Source organism: Acartia tonsa, chromosome 4, assembly GCF_053477335.1.
Source record: "Acartia tonsa isolate MP-2025a chromosome 4, ASM5347733v1, whole genome shotgun sequence".
Taxonomy (NCBI): domain Eukaryota; kingdom Metazoa; phylum Arthropoda; class Copepoda; order Calanoida; family Acartiidae; genus Acartia; species Acartia tonsa.
Window position 1 is genome coordinate 17,853,599 of NC_137263.1, and position 21,887 is coordinate 17,875,485.

The following is a 21,887-nucleotide window of genomic DNA, read 5'->3' on the forward strand; positions in this document are numbered from 1 at the left end:
TCCGGAACTTATTGATGACGAAACTGGTAAGTAAATATTATTTTGTAAATTTGACATGATGAGAAAACGTTTAAAACAGGGAGAAGGGAGGTGGGGGCAAGGGAAATAAACCGAATAAAAGGGGCATTCCTATTCTTGCTAGCAGGTGACCATGTACAATAATCTTTTTATATATATATTTTATTTGTGAAAATAAATCTTGTGCAGAATATACACCCCTGGTACAATAATAAACATGTACCTATGCATAGTTAATTGAAAATTTCATTATTATTTCAGTGGAACGTTTCTTGGATCATTGTAAGTTAGTGCTTAACGAGACGTACCTACATGAAGCTATCCCACCAAATTTGTGGAGAACAGGAACCTATGTGTCTTCAAGCGACCTTTTTCTAGTGAGGAACCACGTACAAGCTTGTAGGTAATTCAATTATTTATCGCATCTATTCCGCGTCTATTAAATGTGAAAGTGGTAGTTTCACAAAATGCATTTCAATGTTCTTTAGTTAAAAAAGTAGTTTCACGAAATGTTAACTGCATATTGTATTCTTGTTAAATTGTTAAACTACATTTCTATGGCATATGTTTCAAAGAATTTCAATTTTGTACCATGTATTTTTTTATGTGGCAAGACTTTTAGTTCATCTTTTCTTGATATATGTTATATCCTTATACTAAAGTAACAGGATGTCTGTGTGTCTGTCTGTCTGTCTGTGTGTACCGAAGGATCTCGCTAACCGCTGAACCGATTGGGTTCTCCTTAACAGGGTAGATTCTCATATGTCCCGGGAAGGTTTATAACTATTTTGGGGGAGGGTACCACCACCCTCCCTAGAGAAATTAAATTTTTTAAAAATTTACCAATTTTAGAAAGAGAAAGAAATAAACGTCAAACGTAAATTTTTTTTAACTTTTTCTTTTAAAATCTAAAATAAGAAATTGAATTATCAAATTCGACTCTCTCCTCCTCAAAAGCCTCTAGAGGCCTCTAGGGGCGTAGCCGCTAGTGTTATATATTGAGACTGTTTTGATATAAACCCTTTTTTTATCTAGGTTCAAGCGCAATTTCGAACACACTTTTAGCAAGGACGCGACTGGTTTTTGTGAAAATATGAAGAGGGCCGAAGATTATATGATTCCTAATGATGATCCTGTCTGCTGGAGGTTATTTCGAGGGCTGGTAACGCGAAAACAAGAACGCGCATTGTCAACCCCCCTCTACAAGTTCGAACAGGTTTTTGAACTCAAGCCAAGCAAGGAGACAAGCAATAAGAAAGGCAAGAAAGACAAGAAAGACAAGAAAGACAAGAAGGAAAAGCCACAGAAACGATCAGCCTTAGAGATGTGTGAATTGTATCTGGCCCCTGCAGAGATACAAAGAATTAAGCGGCGTATTAAACCGAAGACAATCACAACTTCAACACCAGGTGTTACAGCCGAAGACAAGAAATTTTACTACATGTTAGGTGCCCACTCAATGGGTTGCTTACCCCACGAAGTTCAAGGAAAGAACCAGATTTACTTGAAAAGAAACAATGACAAGTCGAGTACTGCATTTCAGATCAAAAATTATGCAGACATTGGGAATGCAAAGAACCCCAAGCAATTTTTCAAGACAGTCCATAGTGATAAGAAGGTTATAGCAAGAGCTGTAATGTATTATACGTACGCCACAGTAAATTTGAAACCAGAAATGAGTGAAGAACAGACAAAGATTCACAATGCCAGTGAGAAAGCAACAGTAATTTCCAGAAATAGAAAGATCGGAAGAATGAACACCACTGCTGATGAATCCACTGCTGATGATTCCACTGCTGATGATTCCACTGCTGATGATTCCACTGCTGATGAATCCACTGATGGTGAAGACAATGATGGTGAAGGCAATCATGGTGGAGGCAATGCTGTTGAAGACAATGATGCTGAAGGCAATGCTGTTGAAGAAAATGGTATGGAAAACATTGCTGATGAAGAAAGCAACAATGGTGAGCTTGTAATTGATGACGGAGGCGACGACGTTGAAATGAATTCAAATGATGATCAGATTGGGAATGAGTTACGCATACCACCCGCGGAGAATCCAGCAGTAACTCCAGAACCAGTAAAGCAACCAGTAAAGCCACGTAGGTTATATGATGATCCAATTGTCAACAGCCAGTCCAATAATAAACCCAAAGTAAATGTATTTGAAAACATCACAAGCTCCAAAAGGAAGAAGCATGGAAAAGGAAAGGGCTCGAAAAAGTCGAAGAAGATAATTATTTGTGAAACAGACGATGAGGGCCTAAATGTGGGAAATCTTGATGATACAGTGCCAATGCAAGATGATGAACCACCACCAAACTTTCCACCACTGCAAAGACAGAAAGAATTTTATGGACGAAATAATTCAATCACAGGTACATATTTGTTAAACATTAATTATTATTTATAAGTTTTATCTTTCCTCGTATTGTGTATATACTGCACAAGATTTTTTTTCCTCTGCTACTAATTTTTTTTAAATTTTTCTTCCCCCCCCCCCCTAGTTTTTTTTCACCAAGTAGGGGGAAAATTGAAAAATATTTAAAGAACTCTATGATTTATTTATTCTATCCCTCCTACAACACATTTCCTTTTAAAATTTTTTTTCCACCAAGTAGGGGGGGTGGGGGGGTGGAAAAAATGTTTTCAGTACTTGCTTTTTGTTTGGAAACGTATAAAATTAATGTATAAATTAATTATTTACAGGCAACAGTAACGAGAGACAGGTGACTGGAAAGGCAACAAGTGTCGTGGAGGAAAGCAGCAGTGATGAGAATGATGAGGATGCCGAAGGTATTGTTATTTATAGTTTGAAAAACGTAGGAACTGTATCACCTAAATTTAAGTTTATTAATATTTTAGTTGAGAAGTAGTCTTAGATAAAAACCCTGTGGATTAATTTTGTTTTAAGGGAAACTTCGTACAGGCCCTGACAGGGTTTTAGGCTAAAATTTGTATAGAAATACATATTGAAATATTAAGCCAAACATATCGACATACTGACGGACAAAGTAAACAATGATCTTTTATAAAAATAATCCTCTTTTCAAGTTATTTTAACTTTCATATCAAATTTTAGCCGAAAAAAATCAAAGGAGGGATGGAACATTGGTCTTTAAGTTACTTTGTCGCCCAAAGTTGAATAGCTACGTTATCTTATTCGTTGGCTTAAAACCTTGGGTACTTTTATCAAAATGTTATAGGTTGGTTCCAATATAGAGGTGTCCAAATTTTTCAACCAATGACTTTAATATACTGAATAGCTAAAAAAATTTTATCATCATTGGTTATGTTTATCAATTTATCATCCATCGTCTTATCCCTTGAGATTCCTGAGTAAATTACTTTTTCTTTGTGAACATTTCATGTCCTAGTAGAGGACACTTGTAATAGTCCAGATTTATCTCATATCTCAGAGATCAACACGGATCTAAAGGGATAAGACAATGGCTGATAAATTTAAGTACATCCCCAATGATGATACACAAAATTACCACTTCTGTAGATTACAATTAGTGGTTAAAACGTTTGAACACTCAACTTAGTGAACCAACCAATCAAAATTCAATGAAAGTCCCCAAAGTTGTTAACCCAACGAATAAGAAAAAACTACACTTTGAAAACTAGTGAAATAAACAGCCCAATGTCCCCTCCCTCCCAGGAGATGAAGAAAATCTATCAATATTCAAAATCTCTACAACCTTGGAATAATCTATTCTTCAAACTTTTTCACCAAAAGCCATTAAATTATTTGAAATCCATATCAAGGTCTTTCATATGGAAATTTGGTTGTATATATCCTGTAAATTTGCTTGGTATTACAAGTTTTTTTGGATTCTTGAAAATTGACGGATGACAATATCCATGAAAGCGAAGCAATAAAATCAGAAGAAAGGACAAACGAACATTAGCTCTTGAAGAGTAACAGAACTTAATAATCCGAACACTCATTTGAAAGTGTACATAAAATTATACAAAATTGCGGAAATACAGGATTCTGTATATGAAGGACATACTTTCATTTATAGGATTTAATTATAGAGATGCTTTGCTTATTATATTGAACTACAAAAATAAAAAATAAACATGTTTTAAATGGACGCCCGGACTTTCTGGCAATGATTGATTATAGAGCTGCTACGCCTCCTCCTCGTACCTAACTGCTTCAGAAATCATCATGAAAAGTTTGAAATCGATAGGACAATTCTAACATGTTGAAATTAATAAAAAGATCTATTTATTACGGACGGGTGGACCGACCATAATTATTAAAAAAGCTTCGCTTTGAAAAATCAAGGACACTTAAAGTTTAGATTTTGTTCTCAAGTTTTAGTTGTAACAAAATCCAAATGGTTCAGCTATAAAGTTTTTTTCTATGTGAATTTTCAAGTTTTAGTTTTCATTTGTTTTGTGTTGATGTACCCCCACGTACAATTTCTACATATTCCATCCTATCAGTGTTAGCTGTACAGGTTGGTTTGTTAAATTATATCCCATTAATAGTCCTATAGGCAATAGATCTAATTTCATTAATTAAACAACATTGAACTGCATACTGGAACCTAAAGTTTTATAAACAAGTTTAGCAACTAATTTTCCTATAAACTTTTGTTATTTATATTTAATTTTGATTAGATGGTTAAAACTAGCAGCGTTCAAACTTTACTAACAATAATCAGATGGGGTAATTTTGTTTATCTTTATTATGAAAGTATATGAATTCATCGTCCATTATCTTTTCCCTCTCTAAGAGTCTCTTTAATTAAAAGGAAAAAAATCATATAGGTGGAAAATTAGGCTCTAGGGCTACAATAGCAAGAATTATCTTGTATATGATGGAATATTATTACTTGGATCTTACACCAGATTATTATGTGCTCTAATATAGTGAAACCTGTAGCTGGCTAAAATAACAATCTTCCCCATCCAACACCTTTACCCCATTCCTTCCCCACCTACTGGATGAATGAACTAACCAATAAATGATATCCATGTAAACAATTTTACCTCTGTCATAATATCCATGTTGATTCTATATCCATTTATCTTGTCCCGAGATATTATTGGGATAGAATATTAAAATTTTCTTCATAAATTATGGGTCAAATTTTACTAAAATTCTATTGTAAACCGTTCAACTTATATCAGCTTATATAGGGAAGGAATAATTGTTGTAGGGACAGAAAACATTATTTCATCCCATTCACGCAAAAGTTGGTTGTTTATTTGTTCAAGTTTACGTGTATGGGTTACATGGCATGTGTTTTACCTTTTACTTTATGTTTTATTCTTAGTATTTTTATATTTTGGTGTTTACCTTACCTTACTCTAACATAGCTTCTTGAAACCGAGGCTAGAACAATCCTTGAATATTATAAAGATAATATTTTAATTAACTCTTAGCATAAACCACTCCCTCCCTTATTTTTAAAACTAATTAGATATGGGTTAGAATTTTTCCGTTATGCTTATCTTTTACAGGATAACCTGTACCAAGTATAACCTAACCTTACCAGATCTAAATTAAAGCACAAACACACGAAAACACGAAAAACGTCTATGCTTGACTAGTCACTTTGAGGGAAGCTACTGGTTTTTATGCATTTGTGGTACCCCTTAACGGTTAATCTCCGCCAAAAACAACAAAAGCTTTTGGATCCTTTAATTTTTTTCTTTGCAAATACTTTGTATAAGAAAAAAACATTTCTCAAAATTCTTAAGTATTGTTTTACAATTTGCATCGGGTAATTTTATTACACGTTGTAAAGAAATTTTTTACTGCTTATGCATGTTTTTAAGTAGCGAAGCAACAATATAATTCACTTTGTCTATCCGTAACTCTTTCAGGAAAATGTAATTTTCTCGGCTGCTTTTAAAGACAAAGAGATGAAATTTTTAGTGAAGATTTCACTAACATATGCTCATCTAATCTGTACATTGTTTTGTTAGTCTGTCTGTCGGTCTTGCTTCAAAAGATTCAAACGTTATTTTTAAGGTTGCGTGATTTTTTATGAGTTTTTTCATTTTTCTTTTTTTTGTTATGAAAACTGAATATCTGCTCTATAACTTACTATGTCTGTTTGTCCCATGATGTTTTTGTGCTTCGCTACTTATGGATGTTGTCATCCTTGTTTCATTACAAGATAGTTTAATTGTTTGTCCTTGGTGTAATACCAGTTTAGATTAGCTAATGTGAAACAATATCATAACAAGTATGTATAAGTATGCATAAGTAGCGAAGAACATATAAAGTAGTAAAGTTTCATAATTGTAGCTTCAGACTCCGACTACTGCAAAACGAATATAGGGAAGCTTCACATAGTTCCCGGGATAGTTTTAGGCTATTTTTTGTCCTGTCTAACTATCGAATACATAGCCCTTAAATGCAAAGTGCGCAACAATATGGAATGTCCTCAACATTTATAGAAACAGCAGTCTTTCTTAAAAAACTAACCAAGAAAATCACATTTCCTCATTAGAAATCAAACAAAGATGACAACATTCATAAAAGCGAAGCTCTGAAATGGAAGGACAAACGAACATTAACACTTGTAGATTGTCAGAACTAAATTAGCAGTATATTAATGCATCAGTACAATCAATATTGTAAGTAAATTTGTTGCAAAACTGCATAAATAGATGATACTGTTTAAGACTTACTTACATTTTTGGGACTTGTTTATAGAGATGCTTTGCTTATAACATTGTACCTTGTTGTAATAGGAATCAGTTTTCAAAAATCAGAAGAATCGGATAATTTTAATATACAAAAATTTATTGTCAAAAAGTTAAAAATCGACATGTTTCAAATGGACCTACGGACATCTGGTATTGATTATAGAGTTGCTACGCTTTCTAAATTGTACCTAACTACTACAGGAATCATCATGCAAAGATTGGAATCGATAGGACAATTCTAACCTGTTTAAATTAACGAAAAAAGCTAACTCTCTGTGACGGACGGACTGACCCTAATTGTAGAAAAGCTTTGATTTTAATAATTCTTAGATTTTAGTGACTTTAAGATGCCATGGCACCATAAATTAGGGGTCAATTTTGTTATGGGGGGAGGGAGGTGGTAAAATATATATTGTATTGGGTGGGGGGGGGGGGATTGTTAAATACAGAGGAAGCAAAAATCGGAAAATGGCCTAAAACCATTCCAAGATTGGGCTGTCCCCAAAATTTTATTATAACGTTTTTTTATTCGTTGGCTTAACAAGTTTGGACTTTAATTGAATTTTGATTGGTTGATTCAAAAATTGAGTGTCCGCGCTTTTCAAGCACTAATGGTAATTTATAGAAGGGGTAATTTTGGGTATCATCATTGGGGATGTACATCAATTTATCTTATCCCTTTAGATCCCAGGTATCATTAATAAGGCAAATATATCTGTAAGTAATGACAATATTCATCTCTTTTACACAAAGATATTCATCTCAGTAAAAGTAAAACTCTGGCTTTTCCAGAGATCTTATGGGATAAGGCAAGGGATGATAAATTAATATACATTCCAAATGATGAGAAACTAAATTAACCCGTCTGTAGATTAAAATAATTGGTTGTAAAATTTTGATTCTGCTAGTTAGAAACTTTCCAATCAAAATTCAATAAACATACCTAATGTTTTTTAGTCATCGAATAATAAACTTGGTTATAAAACTTTGGGTACCAGAATAATTTACAGTTCATTGTCCCCCTTTCGCCGTATTAAGTTAAAAATGTAGTACCGACAAACAAATATGAAATGTAGATCATCTTCACAGTCTTTAAAAGAAAGAGAGTATAATAAGTTTTAAAATGGGGACAAAAAAGAGAAAAATGAGAAAATAAGATAAAAAAATAAGGAGAAAAAGGAATAGTTATTAAATCTAAAAGAAGCATAAGTGTTTAAGTATTATTTTAAAAATATAAATGGTTAACAATCCTGGCGTATTTCCCCGAAGTGTCTTGTTGAGCACTAAAATTTAGAATTTGAAAAAGGGGAGGGGTGGGGGTGTAATTATAAATATACATTGGTTAAAATATATTAATATTTAAATAGAATTAAAATAATAGGTAAATAAATAAAAATGTACAAGGAGGCCGACACAAAAAAAATGCTCTAAAATCAGATCGTAGGACAAGCAAACATTTGCACTTTACTTAAAATATTGTACCATATTGTACTCGGAATTATTTTTCCAGAAATCAGATGGACTAAATAATTACATAATACAAAAAAATCTGCATATTTTAAATTGATGAACAGACTTTCTGTTGACGATTACCTAAATTCTACATTCCCTAATTGTAGAAGAGCTTCGCTTTTAAAAATTGTCATTAATACAAATCACAATTCGTACAAATTATGTCAACAAAAATCATGATAAATTAATGATTCCTTAATTCGTGTGTGTGGGTGGTGGCGTTAAAAGAAGAAGAATTTAGTATTCCCATGGATCCATCCTTTTAGTCAGGAATTTAGAGATATATTAATGGAATTTTAGCGTGGATAGTTTATTGTAACAGAAATGTAACCAGCTGCTTGAGGAAAGGAGAGTCGAATTTGATAACCCAATTTATTATTTTAGATTTTAAAAGAAAAAGTAAAAAAAAATTGGGGGGGGGATTTTTTTTTGGGGGGTTGGGTTAAGTTAAAAAATTTATCTTTGGAGGGTGGTGCTACCCTCCCCCAAAAAGTTATAAACCTTCCCGGGATCTATAAGAAGCTACTCTGTTAAGGAGAACCCGATCGGTTCAGCGGTTAGCGAGATCCTTCTGTAGAAACATACAAAGACACAGACAAATAGACATCATGTTACTTTAGTATAAGGATATATCGTACTTTCGTAAAATTGATCATGCTGGAATGGGTATTCTAATAATCTGTCAATGTCTGATCACATGGCAAAAAATGAAATTTATCTCTCCCATTCTGAGACAAAGCAGGTTTACAGTACAATTTTTGATCGTTACATTGACAAAATTAATTTGGAAACCGTTTCCCGTAATTCCAACAGTCCAATATTACAAAAATATGATAAAATATCATTCTTTTACTATGATTTCTTTGTTATTTATGATTTATTAGATTTGGCAGAATTCGCACTAACCAAATTGTTGGAATTTCTAGTTAAATAAGTTTTGGGGAAGATCAATATAATTGTCCATTGGCATATTCCTACATTCCTGTCTTTCTTTCATTAAATGCAGCACTTGCCAATTAATTGCAACCATGCCGGGGGGTGTGGGGGAGGGGTCCAGGGAGTGGCTATCATGTCCTAGGAGCTTAAACTAATATTTTTGGCAAACAAATATCTGGCATTTTTAACAGGGAAGATTTTTCCAATCCGTTTATAGCCTTGGAAAAATTATGTACGATAAAAGGGTCATAAGGCTGAAAAACTTATTCGAGGGCCTTTGATAATTAATTATAGTTCAAAATACGTTAGATTATTAAATTGCCAACGAGTATAAACTAAAAATTAATAATTTTAGAGACAAATATATCATTTTAAATCTTATTTCTCATGATTTTTTATCAATTTTTTTTTCATATTAAGTACTTTAGATAAATAAGATTATTGGTTAAAAATCCAGGATATGTAAATGTGTAAAACTTTCAGTTACATACATACACACATACATCCTAGGAATAAATGTTATATTGCTTTTTACAAATAGAAAAGGATATCTTTTCCAGTACGGCTTCGAAACCAATTAATATCCGCTGGATTAGAACCGGTTAAAATCATGTACAGCATCGTATTACAGACAATTTTCCAAAAATATTAAAATAAAAATCATAATATCAATTACAGTTTTATTAGGCCGGGCCTTCGGCTCCTCGGAACTAACAAAACTGGTTTTAATCTTGTATTTTTTCATCTTTATATCAGCGGAAATCTGTCTATAATACGATGCGATAAGTAACAATCCTTTGGTGTGAGTGTGCAAGGCTTTATTTGAATGCCCGTTTATTTGTCTTGGAGAATATAGAGGCGTGCAGTAAACAAACTTACAAACTTATTAAATGTTCTTTTAGAAAAAAAGTAACATAATGATGTTTTTATTTTAATATAAATAAATCTTTGTTATGTAAAAGCATAAAATATTGTTTTTTATTTAGATTAAGTCGCATTCCAAAGTTCCCGGTCCGGGTATTCAGATAGTATATGAGATCTTAATAGACAGAAAAAATCATTACTATTATATTCTGTTGGCCTAGTTGCTTCGTGATTAGCCTCTAGGGAATGGCGGGGAAGGTCAGGAAAATAGCCTAAAACCACCCCAATATACTTATAAAGCTTTCCTAATCAGTAAACGGACTAACAATTTCCGAGATCTTTACTTTCAGACAAAAAAAAACTTATTTTTATATTATAGGCTATGAAAACGTGATGTAGATTATGCTGAGACCCAGGGGCTATCACAACTTTTACTTTATTTTACTTTTTATTTGATAATATCTCCATAACTCATATTCTAGACCATTTATCTGTCAAAAGCTTTATGACAATATTATTTTTTTTGGTATTCTGTATACATACATATAATATTATATAATATATATTGTTTAAGTTTATGCAAGATACAAACTTATTATTTCTATGTGTGCAGCTAAATTAAACAAAGTTTTAGTACAAAAAAAAATCAAGTTTAATAAACCAATAATTGTTTTTGCTTTTTAATAATCTCATTTACTATCTCTCAACAGCTACTGAACTGCTAAAAAATGAAAAATACCCCACTACAAATTTTTATTCATTTTTTTGTTAACAAAAAAATAAGGGGGATAGGGGAACCCGCACCTCACAACGGAGCGAAGCAAAAAAATAAATGAGAGGAGTAATATCCAATTTCTTTTATTGGGTCGAAGTAATTTTATCTAATTTTCTCTCCCTTTATCCCAGACGGTATGATCCAAGTTTTGACTCAAGTATCATTTGACAAAACATATTTGCAAATATCAGGGCTTGGCATCCGCGCGTCAGTCGCGACTAAGCTTCAAATTTAAACTTATTTGGATGCTATGATTTTTTTAAAAGAGGGGTTGTCATATTTTGGTCAGGTTTAGATTTCCAGTTATTTTGTAAAATTATAAATGGCTGATTTCCCTGAAGCTTACAGACGGCTGAAGCAAAGCTGCCGAGCCCCGGCAAATATACTTTCAATAACTTACCAAATATACTAACAACTTTAGAAAATGAAACCAGAAAAAATTGACTTATGAAATTATTAAATTATTAAATAAAAGGGAAAGATTGTCTAGCCCTTTCTACAGGTTGAGATGACCGTCAAGTTCTTCTAATTTTCAGAAAAAGATTTATATGGTATTTTATATTACTTTCTATATAATTTGGCGCAACTTTCAAAATAAAGATGTCTAAATTAAATAAATATGTTTAATATGTTAGATTTTAGGTGAATATACGCCAGCCATACATATTAGGATTAGCAAAACTTGATAACAAACAAACATCGACAAGACACTCTTAAAATTGTAAATGAACAGGTCAAATTTTTGCTTGGCATTTACAAGGAAAATTGATATATTATTACTTGGAGAGCTGACTAAATAACGAAAATTCCCATCCACCCCCTTTATATCATCCCTTCTCCTCCTACTGGATGAACGAACTGACCCAATAAACGAGTTCCTTGTTAGCTAGATAAATTGACGACAATGATTCCCCTTTCATAATATTCATGACGTTAATCTGTATAACTCGGCTAAACGTTGTAACACTTATCCACTTTTTGGAGACACTATTACCAACTTCTTACTTTCTTACAGTGAATATTGGAAATAGAATATGAAAAGGAAAAATTTGATTTAAGTTTTGGTATGTGTGTGTGTGTGTATGTAATTGTACAATGTATATAAATGCAGTCCTCTGAAGTTACATCGAGGTGTTCAAGCATAAATCAGTTTATTCATTTTGAAATTATTTTACCAAATTGATAATAAATTAACTACTTTTTTTTACAAACTGGAACCACTCGAAAAATGCATGACTCTATTCAGCTGGGGACGCAACCACGCTGACGTATCATTAATGATTAAACGTGTTTGTGGTTTTAATTTATAATTTTATATTAATAAGTATCAGACATTTTTAATACAATGAAAGACAATCAGCCGTTAATTGAAGCCAGATAAACAAAGTAAAATATCCAAGTAATATTACATCCATTGAACTACCTGTCCAAGCCTTCCTTAAAGTATTTAAATTTTGGTTAAGAAATTTACATTTTCGAAGAATTTCCCTGCATAAACATCATAATATGTGAAAACATATACATTTATGCAGGGCTCGGCAGCCACGTGTCAGCTGCTTGCAAGTCTTAGGGAATTTATCATATTATAACTTTAAGATTCAGCTGGATGTCATTGTCTAAACCTGTTCATAAACAGACAAACCATCTTTTTGAGAATTTTATTTGTCATACTATCGGATTTAAATTTGAGACTTATGTGCGGTTGAGGCGCAGCTGCCGAACCTTGCATTTATGTCTATTTAGAATAAAATTTCCTCCTTAACCATAAAATGTATATTTACAATTTTCAGAGAATATCAAGCAAAGAAAAGATGAAAAGAAATATTTGGCGATGGCGATAAAAGTGCTAAAAACTGTTGGGACAAGACAAAAATGTGCCTCAGTGACAATACACAAAATACAGTAAAGAAGTGATTCACCCTTCTCAAATATATTTGAGAATAGTATACTAGGACAAAGATGTAACTATTATACTAAGTCAGAAAGAGGGAAAGAGAGAGAGAGTGAGAAAGAAGGAGGAAGGACTATTATAATTTAGTCCTAGAGTGTAGCAGACCAGGATTTATGGATCTTACATTGTAGGATTCTAATTACAAACTCTCCAGGATTCTTCACACTTTTCCAGGTCATTTTTTTCTTATTATCTTTCTATTTAATGAATTTTGGCGGTTTCCCTTAAAGTGTCTACTCGAGCACAGAACCTTCACTACCCTCTATTTTCGAAATAAATTACAATTGCAAGGTGGAGTGGGGGGGGGGGGGTTAGTTTACCGTTTGTTTGTTTAGGATTAGGTTAGGTAATAGGTAGCCCTGCAGTGTGGGTATAGGCATAGCTAGGCATGGCGAAAAATAACTTTCCCCAATATTTAAAATTTTGTTTTAAAAAAGAGGGGGGTTCAGTGATTGATAGGTAGTTTGAGGAAAAGCACTGAATTTTAATAGGTTTAGGTTTTACACAACAATCTCTAAAAAGATATTTTTGCAAACTTATAATTTGTTAGAATTTTATAAAGTCATATTTCAATTTAATTAACTTTTTTTACTGAACCTTCATATCCTGTTTAGCCTCTTTAGATCAAAATTAATGATATTTTAGAGCATAACTCATCTACAAGTAACTAGAATCAGTTGGCATTATAACTAAATCAGCACCCTAATTTTTGGGTGAGTATTATAGATAAATGTTATGAATTAAATAATTGTTAAAAATTAAATTTGGTTGGATCAATAATTTTAATCTACAGAACAAGTGGTTGTAATTTTTGTGATATGAATCAATTTATTGTCAAATATACAAAGTATCTAATGTGTATGCTGAAAGTAAGTATTCAACTAATTGACCAAATCATACTTTTTACTATGAAAGAAATAATAGAATTATTAAAAATTTGTAGGATGTTGGACTTGGTGCGAGGATTAAAGAATGTAGTGAAATTATCACATGTACAAATAGACTCCAGTATCTTCAGATTACATTATACAATTACAGGTAAATAGACTCCAGTATCTTCAGATTATGTTATACAATTACAGGTAAATGACGTAAAATCACTATCGCCTGTATTACGTCCATGCTTAGATTTAAGCAGAAGCTTTTAAAAATTTTATTCTTTTGTTAATTTTTGTGGCACTCTTTTCATTTGAAAACAAGTGAAATATATTATAATTGCATTAAAACCTTACAAAAAAATTCTCTACAATATATCACTTTGCACATCTGTAAGTTATTTTCATAAAAAAATGTATCTAATGACTATGCCTGAAAGGTTTTTTTACTCTTTCCCATTCTTGACCTAAGATCCCCCTCCCCTTGATTTTTATTTTTGAAATTAAATCTTATTTTAGTCCCTTTAGAGCTCTCTAGCCTTGTAGGGCCCTCACCGTACGGGGGCTTTTCTAACCTTCACTTAACCTCGCCTAACCGAAAATAAGCATCGAAAGTAAGTTTTAAAAAAACATGTCTTTTCTAGCTGCAATATAAAGGAAAATCATCTTGAACTTTAAACAGACAAAAATTAAAAATACCTAAATTATTTTTCAGTAACCGGTCTGATAGGTTTTTCTGTGTTGGTTACAGCGCGACAATATGTTGGCAACCCTATCGATTGTGTTCACACAAAAGATATTCCCTAGGTAAATACTTGTCAACCCTGTTTTACCAAAATTTATTTTCAGTAATTTGCCTGCTAGGGTTTTCTCTACTGGTGACAACTAGACAATATGTTGGCGACCCTATTGATTGTGTTCATACAAACGAAATTCCTAAGGTAATAAGTTTTCAACCCTGGTAATCTGGGAATTTAAATTAAAACACTAATATGTTTTCCTTTTCCAGGACAACATCTTTCTTGTTAATTATTATAATTGATAATGTAGAAAAAAGAAATTTCCTATATATTTGACACCCAGTTGATTGTTTCTGTTAGAAATTGAATATTTTAAATTAATTGGACACCCTGAACATTTCATTTCATTTGGACACCCTATACATTTTATTTGAGTTGGATACCCTACACATTTTACTTAATTTTACACCATATACATTTAATTTGATTTGGACACCCTGTACATTTCATTTGATTTGGACACCCTGTATATTTTATTTAGGCTTGACACCCTTTACAATTTATTTGAGTTGAACATTCTGGTCATTTTATTTGAATTGGAAATCCCCGTGCATTTCATTTGTGTTGGTCACCCTGTACATTTCATTTGTGTTGGACACCCTCTACATTTTATTTCATTTGGACACCCTGTTAATTGTGTGAAAACAAAAGATATTTCATATCTTGGTTCCTTTTGTCTCCAATTGGCAAGGTCAACCACAGATAGCTTTATTCCTTTTTGTTTTCCCCATATCATATATGTTATAGCAATGGATGTAGAATATACATGGATATTATGACAGAGAAAAAATTGTCGTCAATTTTGCTTGCTAGCTCTTATTTGTCAGTGCGTTCATCTACTAGAAGGGACTAAGTTCAGTATGGTGGAAGGGATAAGTCGTTATATTAGCTCGCTGCGTGTTTTACTATATTAGAGAACATGAAATTCTGATGTAAGATCCAAGTAAAAATATATCCATTGTTATAGCTTTTCACCATGCTTTTACACTCATGCAGACCTATTTTCTACATTGCACATTGGGGCAAATCAACCAAAAAGGGGATTTAATTATTTAGTACCCTTAAAATTCATCTCACAAAAATTTCATTTTATACTTTTTTGTAGGTAATTTAACAACAAACAAATTTGCTTTTATGTTTTTTTCTGTCATTTGAAAGGAACATGGAGATAAAGGTCATTTTATGAAGGTAGATAGAAAATTACCAGATTATCCCCTCCCGAAAATAGCCCCCCCTTACCCTTTCTATCTATCCATCGATCTATACATCTATCTATCCATATATCTATCCATCTATCTATCCATCTATCAATCCATCTATCTATCCATCTATCTATCCATCTATCTATCCATCTATCTATCCATCTATCTATCCATCTATCTATCCATCTATCTAACCATCTGTCTATCCATCTATATATCGATCCATCTATCTATTCATCAACTATTCATCTCTTTATCCATTAACTATCAATTTATCCATCCATCAATCTATCCCTCTATCTATCCATCCATCTATCCATCTGATCATCCATTTACTTGTCCATCTATCTATCCATATATCTAATCATCTATCTATTCATCTAAATATCTATCCATCTATCTATCCATCAACTATCTTGAATTTCGTGTTTAAAATGTCTAATTAGAGGTTTTGGTTATCAGAGCAATATGAGAATTTTTTAGTAGCGCAGCTACCCTATCACTAGCTTTTTGGGCCCTTTAAAGTGTAACTATGTCAATTGTAGTCCGATTTTAGTGTTTAAAGTGTCAAATTTGGGGTCATGGAATTCATTTCAGTAGGAGGGGAGGGGATGGTGTAAATGGAGGTGGATGGGGATCCTTATTTTAGCAAGCTACAAGTTTCACTTTATTTTTATGTTTAATAAATCCATTATAAATGTGGGCATGATTAACATAAATTTTTATTAACTAATATCTATATTTATAATGATATTATGATTCTTGTTTACTGTTTATATGTATACTAGCGGCTTCGCCCCTAGCCTCTAGGGGATTTGCCCCAAGAGGTAATTAAACAAGGATGACAACATCCATGAAAGAAGCGAAGCTCTGAAATGGAAGGACAAACGAACATTAACACTTGTGAAGTGTCAGAACTGAATATTAATGCATGTCTATACAAAATTGTAATTAAAACTGATTAAATACATGTTACTGTTTGAGGACATACTGAAGTTTAAATTATAGAGATGCTTCGCTTATAACATTACACCTTATTGAAAAAGGAATCAGTATTCAAAAAATCAGATGAATAGGATATTTTTAACATTCAAAACCATTATTTGTTGTCAAAAAAGTAAAAATCAGCTTGTTATAAATGGATGTACGGACTTTCTGGTAACGATTATAGAGTTGCTGTGCTTTCTAAGTCGTACCCAACTGTTGTAGAAATCAGCATGAAAAGTTTGAGATCGATAGGACAATTCTAGCCTGTTTAAGTTAAGTAAAAGATCTAACTGTACTAGACGTACGGACGGACCGACCCTAATTATAGAAATATAAAAAAAAAATTGGGGTTTTTTATTTTTGAAAAAGAGCTTTAAACAACTACAGGACCAGTAGATATATTCCCTGAAGAGTAGAATTCAATCGATTTAGTGGTTAGCGAGATCTTAACGGATGGGCGGACAGACAAACAGACATCAAGCTACTTTGTATTATATATTAACACCTAGGGATCTAAGGAACAAAACAATAACCGATTAATATGTACATCCCCAATATTGATACATATTTAATAAATACATATTTAATTAATTATATTACAAAATTATTTGTCTGTAGATGAGAATTAGTGGTTGAAAAGTTTTGACACTCATCTTAATGAACCAACCAATAAAAAATCAATTAAATTTCCTGAAGTTCTTATGCTAACGAATATAAAAACGTTATTATAAAACTTTGAAGTTTGGGGACTAGTGTAATTAACAGTCCCCTCCCTTTCTAAATAAAACTGCTGATGTTAAACATGAATACCATGTAACTACATAATTTAAAATCAAAGCATTACCAATAGACAGACAGATAGACTACTTGCTAATTCCAATTTAGAATGATTATAAGAACCTCACGTTATTTGCATATTAACTTTACGTTTCCGCAGTGAGGTAGGGGTCATTGGGCTGTTTATAACACTAGTCCCCAAAGTTTTACAGTTGTGTATTCAAACGTTTTAACTACTAACTTTAATCTACACAAGGGGTAATTTTGTGTATTATCATTGGGGATGTACAACAATTTATTGGCCTTTGTCTTATCCCTTTAGATCCCTGATATTTGTAATAATCTATAGAAACGATTATTCAGTTACATTAAAACATCAAACATAAAAAGGTTTAGATTTAGGTTTAGCCTTCCCCCCCTTCCTCCCGTCTCCATCATTTAATGCAATAGAACTTGAAAATATTCATTATCAACTTTAATTCAAAGTCTAATCAAATAAATATTTCTTATAACTATGTTTTTGCGTCTTTTATCTATATGTATTACATCTTTCATTTTGACTTTAAAAGCGCATTTAAAAGATTTTCCTAACAAAGTTTTCGTGCACCCAGCCTCAGAAAACGCGCTAAAAACACCTACGGGGGCGCGGGGGGGTAAAAGAAACCAGTACTGGCGATTAAAATATGTCTTTGGGTAATCAAATATCGTTTTTTTAGCCGGCGACACCCGGCGAAAACATGTTTCCTCTTACTGTCTTCTAAAATGTTGATTAAAAAACAAACAAAAATAAACTAAAATCTTGACTTCAACTATAATTATTTAGGACTAATTTCTTCAATTTGTGTTTTTTTCTTTTATACTGTCAAAATATATGTAATGCATGACTCATCAGAAGTTATTTTGTCTAATTACGTTAATTCTAAGAGATTTTATAATACTTTTAAAATTGTTGGTGAAACACAAAAAGTATGCCTTTTTCTGTAAGAAAATTTTTGCATTTCTTGACTTCCATGCATTAGAATATTTACTTAAAAAGCGTATTTTTACGATTCCTTTGAAATCTGATGTACATTGGGTATGCTAATACTCATAGAATGTTTGAAACTTGATTTGGGGGTGGTGAATTGTTGCCCCTTGTTGCCCCTATGTGCATTGCCTTATTTTTTTTAAAGGGGCAAAGCCTTTTAGACTTTTGGACAAATATGTACTTGTTTCATTTATTTTAAGACCACAATTTATTTCCAAAATTAAATATTAATCATGTACATGCAAGATTGATTTTTTTACACCCTTCCATATAAAAGAAAAAAACTATATTATTACAACTTATTTTTTATATTGTTTTCACTCAATGCAGTAACAAAATACATTAGTATTGATAATTGTTCATTTATTCTACATTGTGTGTATGTGTTAGTCAGTGTGCTGAATTGTTTGTGTGTGTGTGTTTGAGTTTGTGTGTTTGAGTTTGTGTGTGTGTGTGTGTGTGAGTTTATGTGGTTGAAAGGCTCAATAATATGCAATAACACTAGAATCTTCATCATCAATCCTTACACACACATACACACACACACACACACACACTCACACCCTCACACACACACACCTCGCCCCAATTCTTTGTGAAAGGTATAAATAATTAGACATAAATCTTTTGGGCCTTATCTAAATCCCGGGGGCTATATAAACACAATAGGAAGTGAGAACCACTCTCTCACTGACTAGCTACATAGCTACCTACGTCCACTTCAAACACATAGAATATTAGTTTAGATTTAAATACAGGTACTTTTAAAACTTTCTTGGGATCTACTGCAGTTCATGGTAAAATATTGCTGGTAACGAATGCTTCCTGGTTCCTGGCAATATTACAAGATTCCTGGATCCAGCAGCACGCATATTCCCCTAAATCCTAGGTTCCTGTTAGTTGGCAATCTGGAAATTTTCCAGGTTACCAGTAATGAGAGAAGATTACTGGCTTACAGGAGTTTTTACCCCATACCCTTTATCACATTTTCTTAGGGGGTAAACAGCAATGATTAATAAGGGACAGTTGCTTCAATTATTTTATTAATAAAGGTGGGGGAATGATATAGGAGAGTTGGATCTTTACCTATAAATTTAACTGTTTCTATCTTTATATCCAATTTCGCTCCAAAATTTGGGCGCGCCTTTTTATTTTTATAATATATTGAAAAGTGGGGGAGATAAATTCGTAATTTTCTTCTTATTAATAAATTAATTATTTTCTAAGTGAGGCTTTGAAATTAAACAGTAAAACCAACGAACTTGAACGCCTATAGAATGCCAAAACTTAATACTAGCCTCTATAACCTAAACTAACCTAATTATAAAAAAGTGCCGCGTCCAGGAAGGGGGGATCAAAATTGAAAAAAAAATCTATGAGGATAATGCCAACAATTCTAGCCTAAATCAACAAAAAGAGTGGCGTAACTGTGACATACAGACCATGAAACCATGTAAGTAACTAGATTATGGCGGGAAATTTTTATTTCAAATTATTTCATTCCCTCCCTTTTTTAGAATTTCAAATTAAAATCAATAAACCTTTACACACATATGATTAAATTCGTGTCAGAATTTTGTAGCGTGAGTTTTTAAATTCAATTAACGCCATCCCCTCCTCTTTTGAGGCTGTATAAACTTTATGGGAAAGTTTAATACTTTCGCGCCAAAATTTGAATGAATTAATACAGAGAAACACCATTACCCTCCCACCCCCCACCACATCAGAAAAACATGCCAAAATAGCAACTTTTGAGTTGTGTAAATCTTATCAACCTCTAATTGTGGGGTAAGTGTAATAAAAGGGAAATGGGAATTAAAAAGGGAAATATTGCTTTTTAACAGGAATATTTCAAACATGGCAGTGGCCAGGAATATGCATAAATTGCTGGCAACCAGGAAAGTTAAACATTGGTAGCTCCAGAAATATTTCTTGTTATGCTAGATCCAGGAATTTTCTAACATTGCCAGGAAACAGGAAGCATTCGTTACCAGCAATATTTTACCATGAACTGCAGTAGATCCCTTTCTTGAAATATTTGCTTCACATTTTTACTCCAAATATGACAGTTCAATCCAGCAAGGAAATCTCCAAGTGTGGCATAACAGACAACCAACCCTAGAGATTTTAAAATTTTACTCTTTAGATTTGGAGGATAATGATTTGTGATTGTTAACTAGCCAAGGTATTTCCCTTACACAAACTTTATGACATGTACCTAGCATAACATGAAGTCAACTTTATTTTTCTCATAAGTTTTAATAACAGAATTTAAAATCTTTTAAGTATCTTTGTATATGCAGGAAATATGATTTTCTCAGCTTTTTCTTCAAATAGAATGCTTATTTTTGTGATGACATTTCTTAGAGAGCATCCATTGCATAATTTACTTGATCCGTCGGTCTGTTAATCATGCTACAAAAGAAATAGTAAGTTTCGTGATTTTTTACCAAGTATCATAACCTTATTTCTCAATCTTTTTTCTCTCATTTCTATGGTCACTGAACATCTACTCTACAACTCACTTTGTCCGTTTGTCCATCAATTATTATCTTGTCAACCTTTTATAGAACAATGTAATGTGAAAATGTTGTTTAAGGTGGTAGTGATGGAGTTGACAATGACTGTTAAATTATTTTTAAAATAATGTATGTAAGAGATGGTTGCTAAATTTAACTCTATGTAAGCTTTAAAAGTTGTTCAATATTGCATAAAACAATATATAACAAGGGTGACAACATCAATAAAAGCGAGCAACCAAAAAATGACATGGGTTCAGTGCATAAAATGTTAAATATCCTTTTAGTTATTAATAAGTTATGATTATGGAGATACTTTGCTTATATTAGTGTGCTTTATCGTCTAAGCTTTAATTTTGTACACCTTCATAAATAAACATCATAATTATATACATTGCTATGCTTTCAAATTTACGCCAAACAGAAGTCTTAATTTAAGGTTTAAGATTAATATGACAATTCTAATATTCCTGACAAGGTCTACTCTATATGTTACAGATGGACGGACACACCCTAATTATTGTGCAGCTTTCCCTCTAACAATTATATAAAAATCGATAAAACTTGATCTTATGCATTTAAGTAGAGAATATTGATATAACTATATCTACACACACACCCCCCCACACACACACACACACACACACACACACACACACACACACACACACACACAAACACAAATTTCTTCTTCTATCCTTTTTTAGCAGCGAAACTGCTCTTATTACTTTATTTTTACGTTTGTCAGTCTGTAACGCTATTGGATAAAAAAGACTTACTTACTAGGCTACCAATTTAGAAAGACATACGATTTTTAGTAAAGTTTTCCTCTGAGAAATGTGGTTTTATTTTTTTTTATGTTACACTGTCCTGTTCATCCATTAGATTCTCGAACAACAGAGCAATATATGTTAAAATATGATTTTCTCAACCAATTTTTGAGATAAACTTACATTTTAC

General features: G+C 32.4%; 1 protein-coding gene across 1 annotated transcript in view; it reads left to right on the forward strand.

Annotated features, from left to right (window-relative positions):
* Nucleotides 1-12,583: 12,583 nt before the first annotated feature.
* The window catches only part of LOC145316318 (innexin shaking-B-like), a 41,077-nt gene continuing 31,773 nt past the window's right edge, over nucleotides 12,584-21,887 (forward strand). The window contains exons 1-3 of the mRNA XM_080156750.1: nucleotides 12,584-12,914; nucleotides 13,684-13,778; nucleotides 14,465-14,556. Of these exons, the coding sequence (XP_080012876.1) occupies nucleotides 13,685-13,778; nucleotides 14,465-14,556 (186 nt within the window). The 5' untranslated portion in view covers nucleotides 12,584-12,914; nucleotide 13,684. The remainder of the gene's footprint in view (nucleotides 12,915-13,683; nucleotides 13,779-14,464; nucleotides 14,557-21,887) is intronic.